Source organism: Scomber scombrus, chromosome 20 (assembly GCF_963691925.1).
Source record: "Scomber scombrus chromosome 20, fScoSco1.1, whole genome shotgun sequence".
NCBI classification, from domain to species: domain Eukaryota; kingdom Metazoa; phylum Chordata; class Actinopteri; order Scombriformes; family Scombridae; genus Scomber; species Scomber scombrus.
The window spans coordinates 9,347,276-9,363,723 of record NC_084989.1 but is presented as its reverse complement, the minus strand read 5'-3'; the positions used below and the strand labels follow the sequence as shown (position 1 = coordinate 9,363,723).

At 39.8% G+C, this 16,448-nt stretch overlaps 1 protein-coding gene across 1 annotated transcript; it reads left to right on the top strand.

Moving 5' to 3' along the window:
* Positions 1–2,930: 2,930 nt before the first annotated feature.
* Positions 2,931–10,982, top strand: eef1e1 (eukaryotic translation elongation factor 1 epsilon 1). Its single transcript, XM_062441900.1, has 4 exons — positions 2,931–3,014; positions 4,147–4,344; positions 6,886–6,981; positions 8,854–10,982. The coding sequence occupies exons 1-4, from the start codon at positions 2,931–2,933 to the stop codon at positions 8,995–8,997; spliced, it is 522 nt and encodes a 173-aa protein (XP_062297884.1). The 3' UTR covers positions 8,998–10,982.
* The last annotated feature ends 5,466 nt before the right edge of the window (positions 10,983–16,448 follow it).

Sequence of the window (16,448 nt, the reverse complement as noted above, 5' to 3'; positions counted from 1 at the left end):
ATTAAGTGCATGCGATGAAAAGGGGCAGATGTGGATACAGTGGATGTGCAAGGCAATAAACATCAGTGAAAGTAGTTCACATGAAGCAAAACTGCTGCCTCTATGAGAATCAAGAAGATCCAGATGTTCAGTGTTAAATTGTTGTGTTAGACTACAGTATGACGCAGGTATTCATAGATATTTGTTATCGTAGATATTCACAACTCGCTTGCTATGGGAAATTTGATGCTATGTTAGAGTATGACACAGTATGGCAGGAAGTGTAATAGCACTGGAGATGCTCAGTGGAATCTGGAGCACCACAGGACTGTGAAGTATTTTGGCCATGATGACAAAAAGGTACAATATAGAGTAAAATATAGAGACTCCTTTATTTCTGTAATGTTCTGTGACATTGCAAGCTGAACAGAGCAGTGTGGGCTTGTATGCTTTGGTCTAAAAAAGTGAAGTTGAATTCCATGATGTTGAATAAAGACATTGTATTCATTATTTTCCTCCTTAGAAATAAATATGAAACAGAAAAAGACATACAGTATGTCAGGCAAGGGTAATAAATACCATGAATATATACTATATATGTTGCTGTTGACCCTAGTTACACTGTTATTGAGAATAATTTCTTTTAATAAAGTGGTTGAAGACTAAAGCCTTTAGAAAATGTATTTTATTGTCACTTTATTACAGTTCATGCATCTATTGGGTAATGTTTTTGCACTCAACAGTTTGCCCCTATATACCCACATTCAATGGTGGAAAGTAACAAAATACATAATTACTCAAGTACTGTTTTGTGCTTGAATACAACTGTTAGATACATCATTTTACCAGTATTTAGTATTCCCATCCTATGGTATTTTATGCTTGCACTCCACTTCATGTATTTGACAGCTTTAGTTACTAGTCACTTTGCATATTAGGATTGTGGGGGAGATATTTGTGCTCCACAGGTCATATTTTTATCCTGAGAGCAATGTGAGAGAGATATGAACTGCTCATGACCTAATGCTTTAAGGATAGAAAATGACCGGAGAATGACTCATGGAACACAAATATTTCACCCAAAAGTATTTTGAAATCATAAACCAACAAAATAAAATTATTAATGTGATATTGCCTTGCTGCACCTGCAGTGTGTTTAATGAATGTAGTCAAATCAATAAAATATTGATAGCCAAAAATGCATGAGAAGTATTTTCATGTACTTTTTCTTGAGTAAAATATTGAAATCTTAAATCACTAGTAATGGAGTGTTTTCATATTGTGGTTTTGTTACTTTTCCTAAAATAAAGGATTTGAATATTTATATCATTGCACAGCTTGTGTAAGAAAATGTAGTCCTCATAAATTACAGTTAGAAGACACAGCAGTCCTTGTCTCTCCTACTCTGCATCTCTTTGTCTATTTGCAGCCTGAATAAAGTCAATGAATGTCCAGAGAAGAGATATGAATGTTATTTGTATTGCTGCAGTCGCCAGTATGACCTCGAGCCTCGTCATCCAGGTGAGCTGTTACAAAGACGGACCGCTGGGGATGAAAAGAGAGCTTGTAGAGTGACACCCCAGCCCAGCTGTCACTCTCTATGGTGTCAAACATACATACACAAGTGCACACTCGCGCAAACACCAGGACAGTATATAGTTAATAAGCCCAGTTTTGACTGACAGGTGACATTTCATTATGGGGAAATCGTAGAGGCACAGTACAAATGCAAACAGACATGACACACTCAATGTCAAAGCTGGGACACACTGGAGACATAGACAGACAGAGTGGGGAAAGTTTGCTGCAGGACTCCATACCATCCACTGTCATGTTGATTCCATTTAACAACAAATCCTCACGAGAAATTCTGTGAAAACAGACTAGGAACTGGCAGGACTGCATAACAGCTTTTGATCAGTTCAGCACAGAATGCTGGGTAATTGGAAGAGATGAAGTTGAGCCCACCTATAGGGAATACTGTGATATACTCAAATCCAATATAAGCATATTGTAATGATAGTCTGTGTTTGTCTGTGGATTAGTAACCCAAATTAAAGAAAACGGTAGATTGGATTTATTTTGGCATGTGATCAAACATACAAACAGATTTATATATTCAGAATCCAAACAAATGACTACAAATGTTTAATACTCCTCATAGTCATGTATAGCAATCAGTGTAATCATTGATCTGCCATTCATTGCAATCTTTAAGACTAACTATTCTCCATAATTTTGTCCCAAGCCTCTGTTTATATGGTTTATAATTTTATTGTACTTACTTGTCGAGTTAAACCTGGCTGTAAAATATATATAGCCTGTATATCACTGTTGAATTCATATTGTATTTTAAGATTTTAATCTTAATATAGTATACAACAAAGGTACAGCACCTTGTGTACACAGCTTCAGTGTACAATCACAAATACACCAGGGGGTTGTAAATAAAAAGTAAATAATTATATAAATAACTTGCAACACTTAGAGTGGTCATATGTTTTAACAGTGTTTTGTTTGTTTGTTTGTTTGTTTGATTGTATGTTTGTTTTGTTTTGTTTTTTTGTACATTCCGATATTAAAGACATTTTTGTTTGATATGGACATTTAACTCTGAAAGTTTGGATTTGTGAAATAAATAAATGAATAAATAGTAGGCAAAATTACTTAAATGGGACTGAGAGATTCTTGTTATATCATATACTGAATCAAAACAATATATTTTTTCCATAGTATGGTAAAGAGAGAGAAGATATGATAAGCAATTAATCGTGTCAATTTACTCCACAGTGGCTCTATAAGTATCATTCACTGATGCAATATAATGACGGGCTCCAATACTTTGTTATTATTAGTTAGCTCTCCCGTCTGTCAAACTCCGATGGGCGGGACTAAAGAATTTTACCCAATCAGATCAGACGCACGTTTTACTGCCCGTCTCAGTCAGAAACATGGCGTTGAGGGAGCTATCGTCGCTGGAGAAATATTTAGGACTGAAAAAGCCGAACAAGTACAGTACACAGGGGGATAAAAAGGTGACAGGACCGGAATGTAATGGTGTTCACTGCCAGCTTCAAACCGCTATTTGATACAAATGGAAGCTAGTTAAATAAGGCAAATTAGCTCATAGTAGCTAGCTATGCTAACAAGCTATGTCATGTGTTTTGATACTATAACGCCGGGAAGTTTTCTTGGCTTATACCTTGTGTTATAATTTGATAGTCTTCTAGTCTTAAGTGATCTTATTAATCCGTTATGCAGCCACGCTTGTCGCCATTTTTCTTATTTCCACATGTCAGCACAATAGAAATAGCTCCATGCTTTGCGCATGCCCGTCCACAGAGGTAGAGGTAGAGGGAGGGGGAGTGAGCTGTCACTGTCTAAATTACTGGACCGAGGGTAAAAGGAGAAGGGAGAGGGGTATAGCTCAAGACGATACTGAAGTTCGCCTCCGATTCGGGGTTCAGGGGAAAGTTCATCTTGCGGCTAGAAATTCACAGCATGTTTCTACGCCTCTTTCATTGATTGTAGCCATGTAGAGGTCCCCTTTTTCACTTTAAAACGTAGTAAAGTTATTTTTACCTTTTGAAATAAAATAACAAAATATCTTTATAGATAATTTTCTCTTCCCACTCTTGTATTATTTCTTTTAAATACAAAATCGTTGTTTTTCTCTCACTTTTCCCCTTTTTTCATTTTTCACAAATAGAGTAAGGACTTCTGAAACTGTGTTTTAATGAGTTTCTGGAGTCTCCTTGTTAATCTAGTTCAGACTTGACAATTCTAAATGTAGTGGGTGTTTTTATCTGGACTTGAGCTCTTTCGGTCTGGATGGGGAAAGAACAGTGAAATAGCCCTTTATTCATATTTCATAAGCAAAATAAAGGTTTCACAAATCTGAATGTGGGTTTAAACAACATTAAGGCTTTGGCTATATGTTTAACTCTTTCATAAATGCATGTGATGAAAAAACTGAGACTCTGCCACAAAATATCAATATTTATGTTAGCTTTAACTTTTCCCTAAACCCTGAATCAGAAGCTAACTTCAGCATCATTGACTCAAGAAGGTGTTGAATAAATTTAGAAGCTGGTAATGTGTCTAAAGGTGAATAAAATGATGTGGTATTTACTTTTTTGCCTTGTCAATGTGTGTCACTCCCCTTAGGTACCTGTGCTACAGAATAATAATGGTCCTCCACTGGTTGGCCTGGTGACCGTAGCCTGTCATCTAGTGAAGCAGGCCCAGCGCCCAGAGCTGCTGGGGGACTCTGCAGAGAACAGAGCTGTGGTGCAGCAGTGGCTGGAGTACAGAGTCAGTAAGCTGGACGTCTGCACCAAGGAGGATGTAAAAACCATCCTGAAGGTAGAGAATGAGAAGCAACAAATCTGCTCATGTTCCTCCTGTTTTGCCGTAAATGTTATTCTGATTGTCTCTCACTGCTAGATTTAAATACAGCTGTAGGTGTAGGTTTCACCTTTAACTTGTTCCTTTTTTTGGTATTTAACCTAACGTTTGAAGAACAATGGAAAGAAAATAAGATTTTGGATTTTTTTAAATAAATAAATGGCCTGCATAGTATTAGTTTTGATTTTTAAGCAGAATATATTCATCAGAATTCAACAGTTCATTTAATATTTGTAATGACAATATTTCTGCAGAACCATGAAATCATTCCCTACCTTCGAGAGGCGCCACAACGTTTCTGTTTCACTCACATTCCTTTTCTCTGTCCGCAAGATAGGCTGCACTCTGTGTGTGTGTGTGTGTGTTTGTCTGACTTGTTAAGGCACAAGCGACGGGAATACAGACTGATGTATGGCCCTTCAGTGACATGGCCCCACAGACAGAGAAAAATGCTTTAATGTGCCTGACGCCAGTCAGCGTGAAATGGATCGCCAGCCACTGGTCTGCTGGACGCGAGGCGCCTCTTGGCACTGTCCTGTCAGCATGAAGTGTTTATGTGTGTCTGTGTGTTTATGTGTGTGTGTGTGTGTGTGTATGCGCACTTCTCAGCGTGACACACTGTTGTGGCATGGCCGAGGAGTCATGCTGTGCACCAGCCAGGCCTCTTAAATATTTTAATGGTGCCACTTACAGAAGGAAGTCGCCCTGAGCAGCTCAGCTCTGGTGCCCGGTGGCCCCCTGTCCTGTCCTGCTGCTTTAGCAGCGTCCTTAACACTCGTCTTTCAAGCACACCAGTCATCTCCCATTAAATTATCCAGAGATAAAAACTGTCAAATGCAGGAGTTGTTCAACTTTTTCACCCCAGGACGCAAATAGGAAATTCATAGTTTTTAAAGCTGAGACCTTTTTCTGAGGCAAGTATCATGTCACTCATGTAATGTGACGATAAACACCCCAAAACATTTTGGTCCGGAACCCACAGTTAGCCGAATATTAGGGTAGGTCTGTCACTCCACCTTAAACCAATTAGGCCAGTACTGAGTGACTTCCTGCTGCCTCAGAAGTTACTATCAGTGGCTTTATGAAGCACATGCACAAGCATACAACTAATTACATCTGAGTCACTTCCTACTTTGTCTTCGGTCAACAGAGAGCACTGACATCCTGAACTTCATGCACTGCATTATTGATCTTAATCAAAAACATCTGTGTTGAGACGTTGAATTAAAGAAGGTAGTATTTGGATCAAATATGACAGAAAATGCTCTTTGTACTGTGATGATGACAACAGTAGTAGACACACAATAGTAGCTACAGAAATGTAGGAAAATAAATTGGCACAAAAATATGCAAAGCACTGTAATAATTTTAAAAGAATCACATGCAGTACTTTTATTGGCTCCATTGCTGTCTAATGTAGAAAGGAACAGCTGTCGTTTTCTAGCCTGTATGTGACCTATCCAAAAGGGAAGAAAAACTGCCTTTTTGAAAGTGTTTGTTCTCTGTCGTAGTACAAAGGCACTTTGTCTAAATTCTGCTACAGACTATGCCACTGTTATTTTTATTGAAATGTGCTAATAATGTGAGTGCATAGTCAGGGTGGGGGCAGGTAGAGATGAACCTAGGATTGGAGCTCCATGTGCTGGATAGGGGTAGCAGGAGCGCTGCCTCTCCTCTGATGCTCGACTGGGCTTCAGCTCCATGGCTGTAGGCTAAGAAAAGCAGGGATCTGATTGTGGAAGGGGAGGAAGTCTGCAGTCTTCATGCCTTGTTTGGCATCACCCACTCTTGCCGCACAATAACTCCATTTGCCCCCAAGATGCTCCGTGTGCGCGGAGTGTTCCCTTCGCACAATGTACAAGTGCTAAAGATGGTCTCTTCCCCTGGGACCAGCACTTCCATGCACGACTTTGCACACACAGACATGGACTGAGAAATACACATCACGCTGCCCAAGTTTAGGACAGCTTCATTAGATTTGCAAGCGAGAGTTGCAGTCATTTGGTAGCAGAGTAAACAAATAGCCTGTTTTGTACGGCATCTGTGCTAAGTCGCCAGTCATGGGTAGAGATGCCATACCCCCTCAGGTTACATATTATTCCTATCCACATAGCACAGCACAAAGACACACACGCTAGCCAGCTTCCAGACTCATGTACCTCACGCACCCACAGATATATAGGTTAACGAACCTGCTGTCATGCCACACTTTAGGCCTCTAGTCTCCTTTTAGACAGTGGAAATATTATAAACACTTAACATTTTTACATACATGTATAATTCTTCTTTGACAGGGCTGAATATTCACTTTACTTCTACAAAAGGAAACTTCATTAGTGATTCTTATACATGCTATTTTCTTCCCTGATGTATAATGTATTCCTCTGTCATGTGAAGACAAGTGTGTTTACACAGAAATGCTTTCCATAATGCATAAATTATCATAAGTAGTGACCTCATTAGCATTAGTGCTTATAATGTTGGAATTTTCTCTTACAGGACCTCAACCTCTACCTGCAAGACAAGGTGTACCTGGCTGGCAACCACTTCACCTTAGCTGATGCGCTCGTGTACAATGGAATTCATCCAAAGATAGTAAGTTACCTTTTCTGTCATTTACAGATAATATAACTAAATTACTGATGAATCTGCAGAGTTTCAAGACAGTGAAAAGAAATTTCAGTACATGTAATGATGTGGATTTGAGTTATTTGTTGGTTTTAAGGTAAAACATTGGGACATGTGAGGCTAAGGTTTGGGTCAGGGTTACTGGTACATCATCTATGCATTTCTCTTAAACAATTGTATTCCAGTGAAGTACTCTTTTATCTTTTATCTAAAACATTTTGCTGAAAGTACGCCTTGCCTGAATTAATATGTAGTTTTCAGAAGTTTCCCAGGATTGCATATTCAAGGTAAATTGTGCTGATTTGCTATGTCTCAACACCATTTACTCAGTTCTCATCCGCCCATCTTTCCACTCATCTCTTCATCCATTCCTTTCCCTCCATATCAGCGCCCACTTCAGTCAAACCACAACTTCAATAAGCAATTCGTCACAGTGCATAAGACACTATGAGACCAGTCATATGGCCAAAGGGTACTGAGAACAAGTTGGCAATAAACACACGGGTTATAAACACATTCTCACTTCACTTCAGAGAAATAGTGATGTGGCACAAAGTGATGTCTTTAGCCTCAGACCAGGACAAGTAAGTTTGTTACGCCTCCCGTGATTAAAAAAAAAAAAGATAAGAGTGAGTTCAGAGATGAGAAAGACGGAATGAGATGGAAGGAGGGGGGGGGGGGGGGGTCACATGTTGAGAGATGTCAGTGGTTGTGGCGGAGATGGAAGGTCGCCCCCGCCACCAGGCAGAGGAGCGTCACTTTGGTTTGCAATCAGTGTGGTTTTTAACCTCGGGGACAAGGGGTCAGATAACCCAACCCTTAACCACAGCCTGTCCTGATGTTCAATTCATGGAAGACAACATTACACAAACATTAAACCTGACTGACGCTCCAATGGTTTTAGGCTGGATTGTTGCCTGCGTGGGGGATTTCCACTTTCCAATTAATTAGATGATGAAACAACAAGCGTCTGATAGATTTCTCCTCCAAGCACATTTGGCTAGAATCCATTTGTTGTCATAGTTGTGAGAAAATGTATCTGTTTAACACAAACTTGTTTAATACAAAATGTCCATTCCAAGACTGCTTCAATAACTTTTAGTCCATAGTCTATTTCTGATCTTCCCATTATGCACCATGTCGGCCCATACAGGGTCTTTACTGTGGAGACTTATTCTGTGGAGTCATTGGGGTCATCAGCTCCGAGGTTACAGTATAATTGATTAATTTATTGGTTGTGATATCAGTTATTAGCTTGTGAGACCCATTAAATTCAGCATTGTTTATAGGACTGCAATTAATAGTTTTATTTATTATCTTTAGATTCATTTCTCAATGAATTGATTTTGGTTCATAAAATGTTCAAAAAATGATGAAAATTGTTGATCACTGTTTCCCGAGTTGATGTTTTTAAAAATGTGTTGCTCTGGCCAGAAGTTGTGTTGAGAAGTTGGAATCAGAATTTGGAAATGTATTTCTTTTAAAATGAAAAACTATTATTTAATTATCAGAATAGTTGCAGCTCTATATTGTTTACTTGTGACTCCTTGTCACAGGTTTCAGTGTGAGCATGAGTTATTATCAGAGGCATGAAGAGGTCAAAGTATTCAGTATTTAACAAAAAACAGAAATCAAAATGTTAACACAATTAACATTTGTGTAACAGCAATAAAAAACAACAGCATACTGGTAACACTGGATGAGATTTACATAAAAATGCTAAAAATAAGATACCTTCAGTTTTTCACATAGCTATGTGCTCTATAAAATATTAATTGGATTTACCAGTATCAACATTCAGTATCTAATAATTTCCCTGTCTCTTTTTCTCTCACCTAGGTGGACTTGGCCGTTCAGGAAAAGGAGCAGTACGTGAATGTGACGCGATGGTTCGACCACATCCAGCACTATCCCGGTGTCCGACACCACCTCCCTCCAATAGTTGTGCTCAGGAACAGAATCTACACCAGCAGACACCACTGAGACCCGACCCCACCCCACCTGACCCAGCCTGACTCAAATAATATCACATCACCATCTTTACCATTTGAGGATGTTTCCACACAGTCACTTCCCTTCAAGAGCTCCTTTTTTATTCCTGTTATGGATCGTAATTCCTGCCTTTATGTTCTGTCCCAGTTAAATGCCTCACCATTATTTCGGTTATTTGAGTGTTTTTAGCTCAACCTTTATTTTCTCATTGGATTTTTGTCCTTTTTTTGTCAGAAATACCATTGTTTTAAATAATATTGCTCAATACCATTCACTGTTGACAAGGGCTGGGAACAGGAGGAAGAAGGAATCATCATCTGTCATCATAACCCCTCAATTAAACTAACACTATTTATAAGAAGTTTGGTGTCTTAACCTTTCTAAAAAGACCAGGGAGCAATTCTAAGTGACAGTTATATTCATGTTTTATGTTTTTTTTGTGTGTGTGTTTAGTAATTTTTGAAGGGAGTTTTGGAAGTCTACATATGTGTAGTTGTTTTCTGAGTGAAGGCTGTACAGGTTGTAGTGAAGCGAAAAACAAGTGCTGCTAGCTCAATTATTTTTTTTAAAGGGTGTTTTTATTTATAAATGGTCCATAAATGGTAATTCTTTGTTTAATTTGAGCCTTGAACACAGGATGATTAGTATTACAGGATTTAAGAGGCCTCGCTGGGATGTTACTTAGCTGACAGTGCAGTGCATTATGTCCTTAGGAGAAGCAGCATCCTTCATGCCGTATCAATGCATTTCCTCACAATAGTTTTAAAAAATAAATGTGGTTGCTAATTCAGCATCATGACCCTATAATGACCACAGTCACTGCTGAGTCCACATTGTTCTGCCACTACTGCCATCTCCCTGCCCTGTTGCATAAAGCCTTTCATCCCTATCATATTGTTTTGGGCTTTCTTTTTTTTTTTTTTTCATAGGATTTTAATCTTTTTTCACATACAACTCTCTGACATTTCATTGGACAGTTTAGTTTTCTGTGTGTGCGCGATCCTGATTACATCCCCGCTCTCTGTCCCACTTCCTCACCACCAGTCGTGTGGGCAGCAGTGAGCAGTTGAGCGTCAGCCCCAGAGTCAGAGATCAGAGTGAGGCTCCAATCAGTCCCACTACCACCACTGTTGATGCTGCAGGCCACGGAGAGGGCAGCGGGCTCACCAGCTGCCACACAGATCCAGCCAGCCAAGGCCAGAACCCAGGCCCCTGGGCGACAGTCAGCCACTGTGTGTCATTTCAACCCTCACACTCCCACGGGGGCTACTGGAGAGAGAAGGACGGAGGAAGGCAGCGAGCGAGCGAGGGAGGGAGGGAGGCTCACAGAGAAAGAAAAGAGCACCCAGAGGCCGAGGGATCTTTTTGTGACGTGAACAATGATCCGTGCCTCCGAATGCCTTACTGCTGCTGGCTGGATGTTTTGCTATTAGCACCGTCATCGGGCCACGTCATGGCTGTGGTGGCAGAATCTTTATGAACATATCAATACAAATACAAGAAAAGGGAAAGAAAAAGAAAAATTAGGGAAGACTAGAGGAATAAATATAACTTATTGATCATAGGCGGTACAGTTTTCAGATTTTCATTGCTTTGCTTTTGCAGTCAAACACGTTTACAAACTAGACTGTAACAACTTCATGTAATACTGGATGTTTTTGTCTTTGCGTCAGTGTTTGCTGGCAGTTCTTCACTGTCTTCTGTTTAAGTTTCTTCCGTTTCAGTTACGTTATCAAGGCAGGGAAATCACAGGTGGAAGTAATAACATTACCGGGACACTTAATGGAACGAAGCCATCATTTATGTTATTATTTACACCTGTGCTTTTCCTGCTTTGACAAGTCAAAATGTCTGCTGTGAAAAGGGTCTTTCATCTGCCTCTTTCATGTCTTTCGCTTAAAGCTGCAGTGGTTTTATATGATGTCACCATGATGCTCATCCTGTGCCAATAAATCAAAGGGATACGCAGCTCATGACCCCTGACTTCTTTGCAAATTATTCAGTGTGTACTTTTCATAATCTCTCAAGAATTTGTTTTTTTGCACACAGGCCAGCAAGAAAACAGCTATTGTTTGATAAAGCGACGCTTAAGACAGCTCACTTTGTGTTTGTGGAAAGTGTTGTGTGAAGGAAAAAAACAGCTCGGAGTCATTTGAGCGAGCCTTGTGACTAGACGGGGCAGTTTATGGTGTGGGCTGCCATTAAAAGAAGCCCTTGTGCTCTCTCCCTTATGTTAACATTCAGTTGGAATGTGGTTTTCAGATGTGAAACCATTAGACAGATGCATTTATTTTTGAGGTGTAAATAATCAAGCTTTGCCCACAAAAGATGCAGCTGGAAAAATAGTTCTAAATTCTATTTTTTGCGATGTTGCCACGGTTACTATGAATGGAAGGTCATTGTACCTTGAATGGATACAAATGAGGACTTTATTTATTACAAAATACTCTAATGCAAACATTCAAACTTCTAAATGGGTTTGAATGGTGAAAGTAAAACATTAAGGTAGTATTTTGATCATTAATATATATTTTTTGAAACATTCAGATGGCAACATAAAAATTTAAATATACTTTGCTCAATAAAATTCAGTCGTGAAAGTAAAAGTTAAAAGGATTTAAGATCAAAAATGATTCCAGCTCTAAAATATACATTGACAGTGTCAGTCATTTCTCTCTCTGCTCTTGTGTGGCTCATAATGTCTCAAAATGCTAGTGTGGTCTCACAGTCAGGTTCCTCTCTGATCAAACCTGAGTGCAGTCAAAGTTAGACGCAGTGATGAGGCCGCAGCAGGTAACCCACGACGGAAGCGCCAATTAGAGGAGACCTTCCCATTGACTTCTGAGAGCGAGAGGGGCAGCGCTCCACATGGGAGGCCCTCTGCCGTGCTCCTGGATTGAAACTCTTTAAGATCCGTCCACTTCACTAACTGTGCTCCTCTCCCTTCCCGCAGCTGAATAAAGGCAAAATTTAGCCCACTGCCTGGTGAGGGCGAGGTCAAGGGTCAGTAAGATAAGGTTATCATCAGGATTTACTGATGACTTCATCTCTCAACACAAAGGAGCTGTTACTTCTCTCTTTATCTCCCTAGTAAAGCACTAAAGGGCAAAAGGGCAGAACAAAAAAAAAAAAAACAGAACTTGTTGGAGAAAATCTTGCTGTTTGATCTTATCTTTAAAATAGCAGTCAGTATTGCAATGTCAACTGAAAAAGTTTATATTTCTAATAAATCCGCAGAACTGAAGGGTCTTGGTGCTCTAAAGCCCATTTCAGTGCAGAGTCAAATAAGACAAAGGATGACAAATCTAAATATCTAATCACACTAAAATGAATACTACAGAAAATGCACCTACAATACTACTATGCGAAAGCAGTGAAATCTTGGGTTTGTTTATCCAAAATGTTCAACATGTCTGTGAATGAGCGAGTTACAGTTTTGGCCAATCAGTTATGAGTCGGTCTGACACAGATTTATCAGAGTTATCATACCAAAGTATAATAAGTTTTGAACCTGCGTGTGGAGAGGCTTAAAAAGTCACCATGTACTGTATCTTAAGTTTGGCTGAGGACTCTTCCTGCATGTCATCCACATCTCTCACCCCTTTATATCTCCTGTAACCCTCTACTGCAAACTTTAAGTCAAAAAATGTCATCCAGGTTGTTGTTTTTTAAACTGTCAATGTAAAAACTGAGTTAATTTCCCAGTATTTGGAGGTGAGACGGACTCATGGATATAACAAGATGATGTGTTTGACCTAAGTTACACTAAAAAAGTATGAAAGCAGCACAGCCACACATGCATCTCTATAGTAGATGTCACTGTTTCTACTTTTTGATAAGTGAAAACAGCCAAGCGTTTAGGTTGTGTACACATCACCTCCTCATCCTCTCCCAACATCTTTGTCACCTTGAGTTTTCTAATCATATTAGATGGACAACCCCCGCACCCACCCGCCCAACAACAAACAACCACGCAGCCGCCACCACCCTTCATTAATTCTTGTTATCAACATCAGGGAGAGGGAAACACATCGGCTTCGACATCTGTTAAGAGCAGGGCGTCCCTGGCTGACTGATTCAGTGGAACAATCAACACCGCGTGGTGGTGAGGGGAGCGTTAGCATGTCATAAGCTCTTTTGACAGGACTTATCGACCGTGCTTCATTGTGGCCTTACACACTGTGACAGTTGTACCATGCGACTATAAAGATGGCATCTGATTGTCTATTGCAATTACATGAGCGTATGAGGGATGATGCAGCTATGAAGGACACAAGGAAGGAGGGGGGGCATGTGTTTTTCACAACATGTTCCTCCAGTAAAGTTATTCCTGTAGACAAGAAGGAGAGAGACGTGACTTTGCTCTGATGGAGCGAGGATGTTGGTGCTCAGCTATTAAAAACACATCAGAGAGCTACACTGTTGTAATGATGATGCTCCGTTATTACAATGATCATGTACTATAGCGTATTTTGAACAAGACATTGTCCATCATCCTGCTGCTGTAAATACTTATTAGAGCACCAAATCCAAATAATTTAGTAACATTTTGAAAGATTTACATCCTCAGTAGGAACAAGTGGGCACAGGGCTGAGTGCCACACACAGGACAAAGAACAGAACTTTGTTGAAGTTTTGGTACTTTTAGAACTTTTATTGACAATGAAAATATTTTTAAAAAGCAAGTCTCTTACTTTAACTGTGTAATCTTTTGAATGCCAGAACATCCTGGTTATAATACTTCAGGATTAATTAGTACTTCAACATTTGGGATGACATGACAAGTCATCATTAAAATGATTATTGTTATTCAAATTATTATCAGAATTTTGAGTTCATTTGCGTAGTTTTGGTCGTTGTTTCTATCAGGTATGATTATATTACAAGTTAATTGCTCAAATCTGCAGTGGCATTGCTAAAAAAAGAAGTCAGACGGGGCAAGAAAGAGATGTAATTATACAAGTTGCAACTAAATCCTGCAGCATAGCCAAACTTAATGACTAGACAAAAAAGACAAATGGTGAAAGATGAATCAAACATTCATCAGAGTTTATATACCAACCTTCTGGTTCAACTTAAGCTGTGCATGCACACACCTTTTTGTGCAATAAGGGCTTACTACAGTTTTTTTTGTCTTAACACATCAGACTTCAGACAGTTAAAATGATGTGTCCAATTTTTATGGCCAAAGCTCTGAAAATAAAATTGCAAGCTGTAAGAAATCATCCTTTAACATTCTGTTTAGCTAGTGATGCAGATGCAATGTTGTTGTGGATGTATATATATTCTGACTTTATCTTTCATCACCATCTGTGAAACAGTACATCATAGCAATAGAATCAGACATCAGTTTGATCGTTTACCTCAGATAATGGCTCAAGGGGTTTTATAACACTATTGTGAATTGGCATGTGCCAGTTTACCATATGAATGTATTTATGCCAACAGAACTTCATAAGTTATTTTTATTCCCTTTCTATCTCTGTCTGTATCTCTCCCAAGACACAGCCTCACCTCTGATTGCATAAGGATCCCAGGTGTGCAGCGAGACCAGAGTTTTACGAGATGCAACCACTCAGCTCATCAATCAGAGAGATGGGTGGCTGATTCGGCACGTAGGTGCTAAAGTACATATGTGTGACCTGGGGCAAGGAGATTGCACAAGATTGCACCTCAAGTCTCTCTCCTTCACACACACACACACACACAGATGACTGTTCTTGAATTAGCCGCCTCGATCGCTCCTCACCCCTTCTGCTGATCTACCTCAGCTGCAGCTTCTTCACATTTTTCTGTGTGTGCGTGTGTGTGTGTGTGTGTGTGTGTGTGTGTGTGTGTGTGTGTGTGTGTGTGTGTGTGTGTGTGTGTGTGTGTGTGTGTGTGTGTGTGTGTGGTCATGTACCCATTCATGGGGTTATGGTTTTGGCCTGGGGGTAAGAGGTGAATTAAGGGTGAAGGAGGCAAAATAGCGAAGGAGAGGGTCGACCCACTCAGCTGAATTAGTTCAGAAAACGGGCCTGTAGCGGTAGTTGAAAAAATATGAGAAATGCTTTTTCTGAGTCCCACAAATACATAGAATTTGAACAAAATCAAACATTTTAACTATAAATCGATTCTATGTTATAGTCCACTTGGCCTCAGTCGATTCAAGGACTCCTCATTTGCCATGCAGTCACATTGTGTGACCCTGTCATGATCCTCATATCCCTTTATTTAAATGTTCCACAAATTAGCCATACATTTATCCCCCCCTCCTGCTCCACGCACCCCACAGGTCATGCCACTTAACTTCAGCCTGCCCCCCTGCTGTAATAGGTTTTGATAGGAAGCCTCCAGGGAAGTTGACTTCTCACTGAGAAGTGATACTAAAAGTAATTGCAGCTGAAACCCTGCGACAGGGGGGTGTACTTTGAAAAAAAAAATGGGGGGAAAAAAGAGAGTGCTGCATAGGGAGGATGGCATTTGAAATGAGCATGGAGGATATTTCGGGGCGGGGGGAGGAGGAGGGGAGGAGAGAGAGTGAGGAGCTAACAGACAGACTCCTGGGTGGGCAGAGAGCAGAGCACACTGCCCTCAGCCATTTCCTGTAATTTGACCTCCATGGGAAAAAAATAGCAACATTCTCCTAATTTGCATATTTCCCCAACTCATCTGCATACGTCACCCAGACAGTGAATTTTTATTCCCCATCTTTTATTATTATAATAGTTTGGCTTTAATTTGATATGACTAATTTATTTAAACCTGCAGTTAAATGCTCTACTGCCAGAGTACTTTCTCTCGGTCTCATTTCCCTAATGATTAAAAAAACAGGGGGCTGATGACAGTTTAATAGAACATAAACAAGGTTTCATGTCATTAACTTTGAATATGAGTTGTTACCTTAATGACCCCCCTCATTGTATTATTCTTGTGTGAAAACCAGCTACAGTTATTTTTAATGAGGACGTGGCAGCGGAGTCTGGTGGTTACGGCTGGCAGAGAGGGATGCCGTAGAAATGACCTGGCACAATACCTTAAAAACAAAAGATTGAAAAGAAAAGATTTGACTCCATAGAGGAGAGTCCATCTGCAGACAATTTAAGACAGTGCTTAAGTTGTAGTAAACTCTCCCTCCAGAATCACCGGTTTCCCCTGGGCAGGGATTAATCCAAGAACACAGATCAAAAGTATTTCTCTTGAACATGTTGTGACTGAGCTCCTCTGTTTCCAGTTTAAAGATGAATCTAATCACAATTTATTTGCCTACTTCTTTTCAAACTTTGCACCTCCACCATTTTTTCCTGAAACCGCCAAATGTGATCGGCATTACAAGAGCAGAACAACAACCATTGTATTTTGCTTATTACTCATAAAATTCTTTAAGAACATAATGGTTAGCCCTTTCTATTACCTGAAATTAAAATCTATATTTATGTGGAGAAGTCATACATTTATTGGAA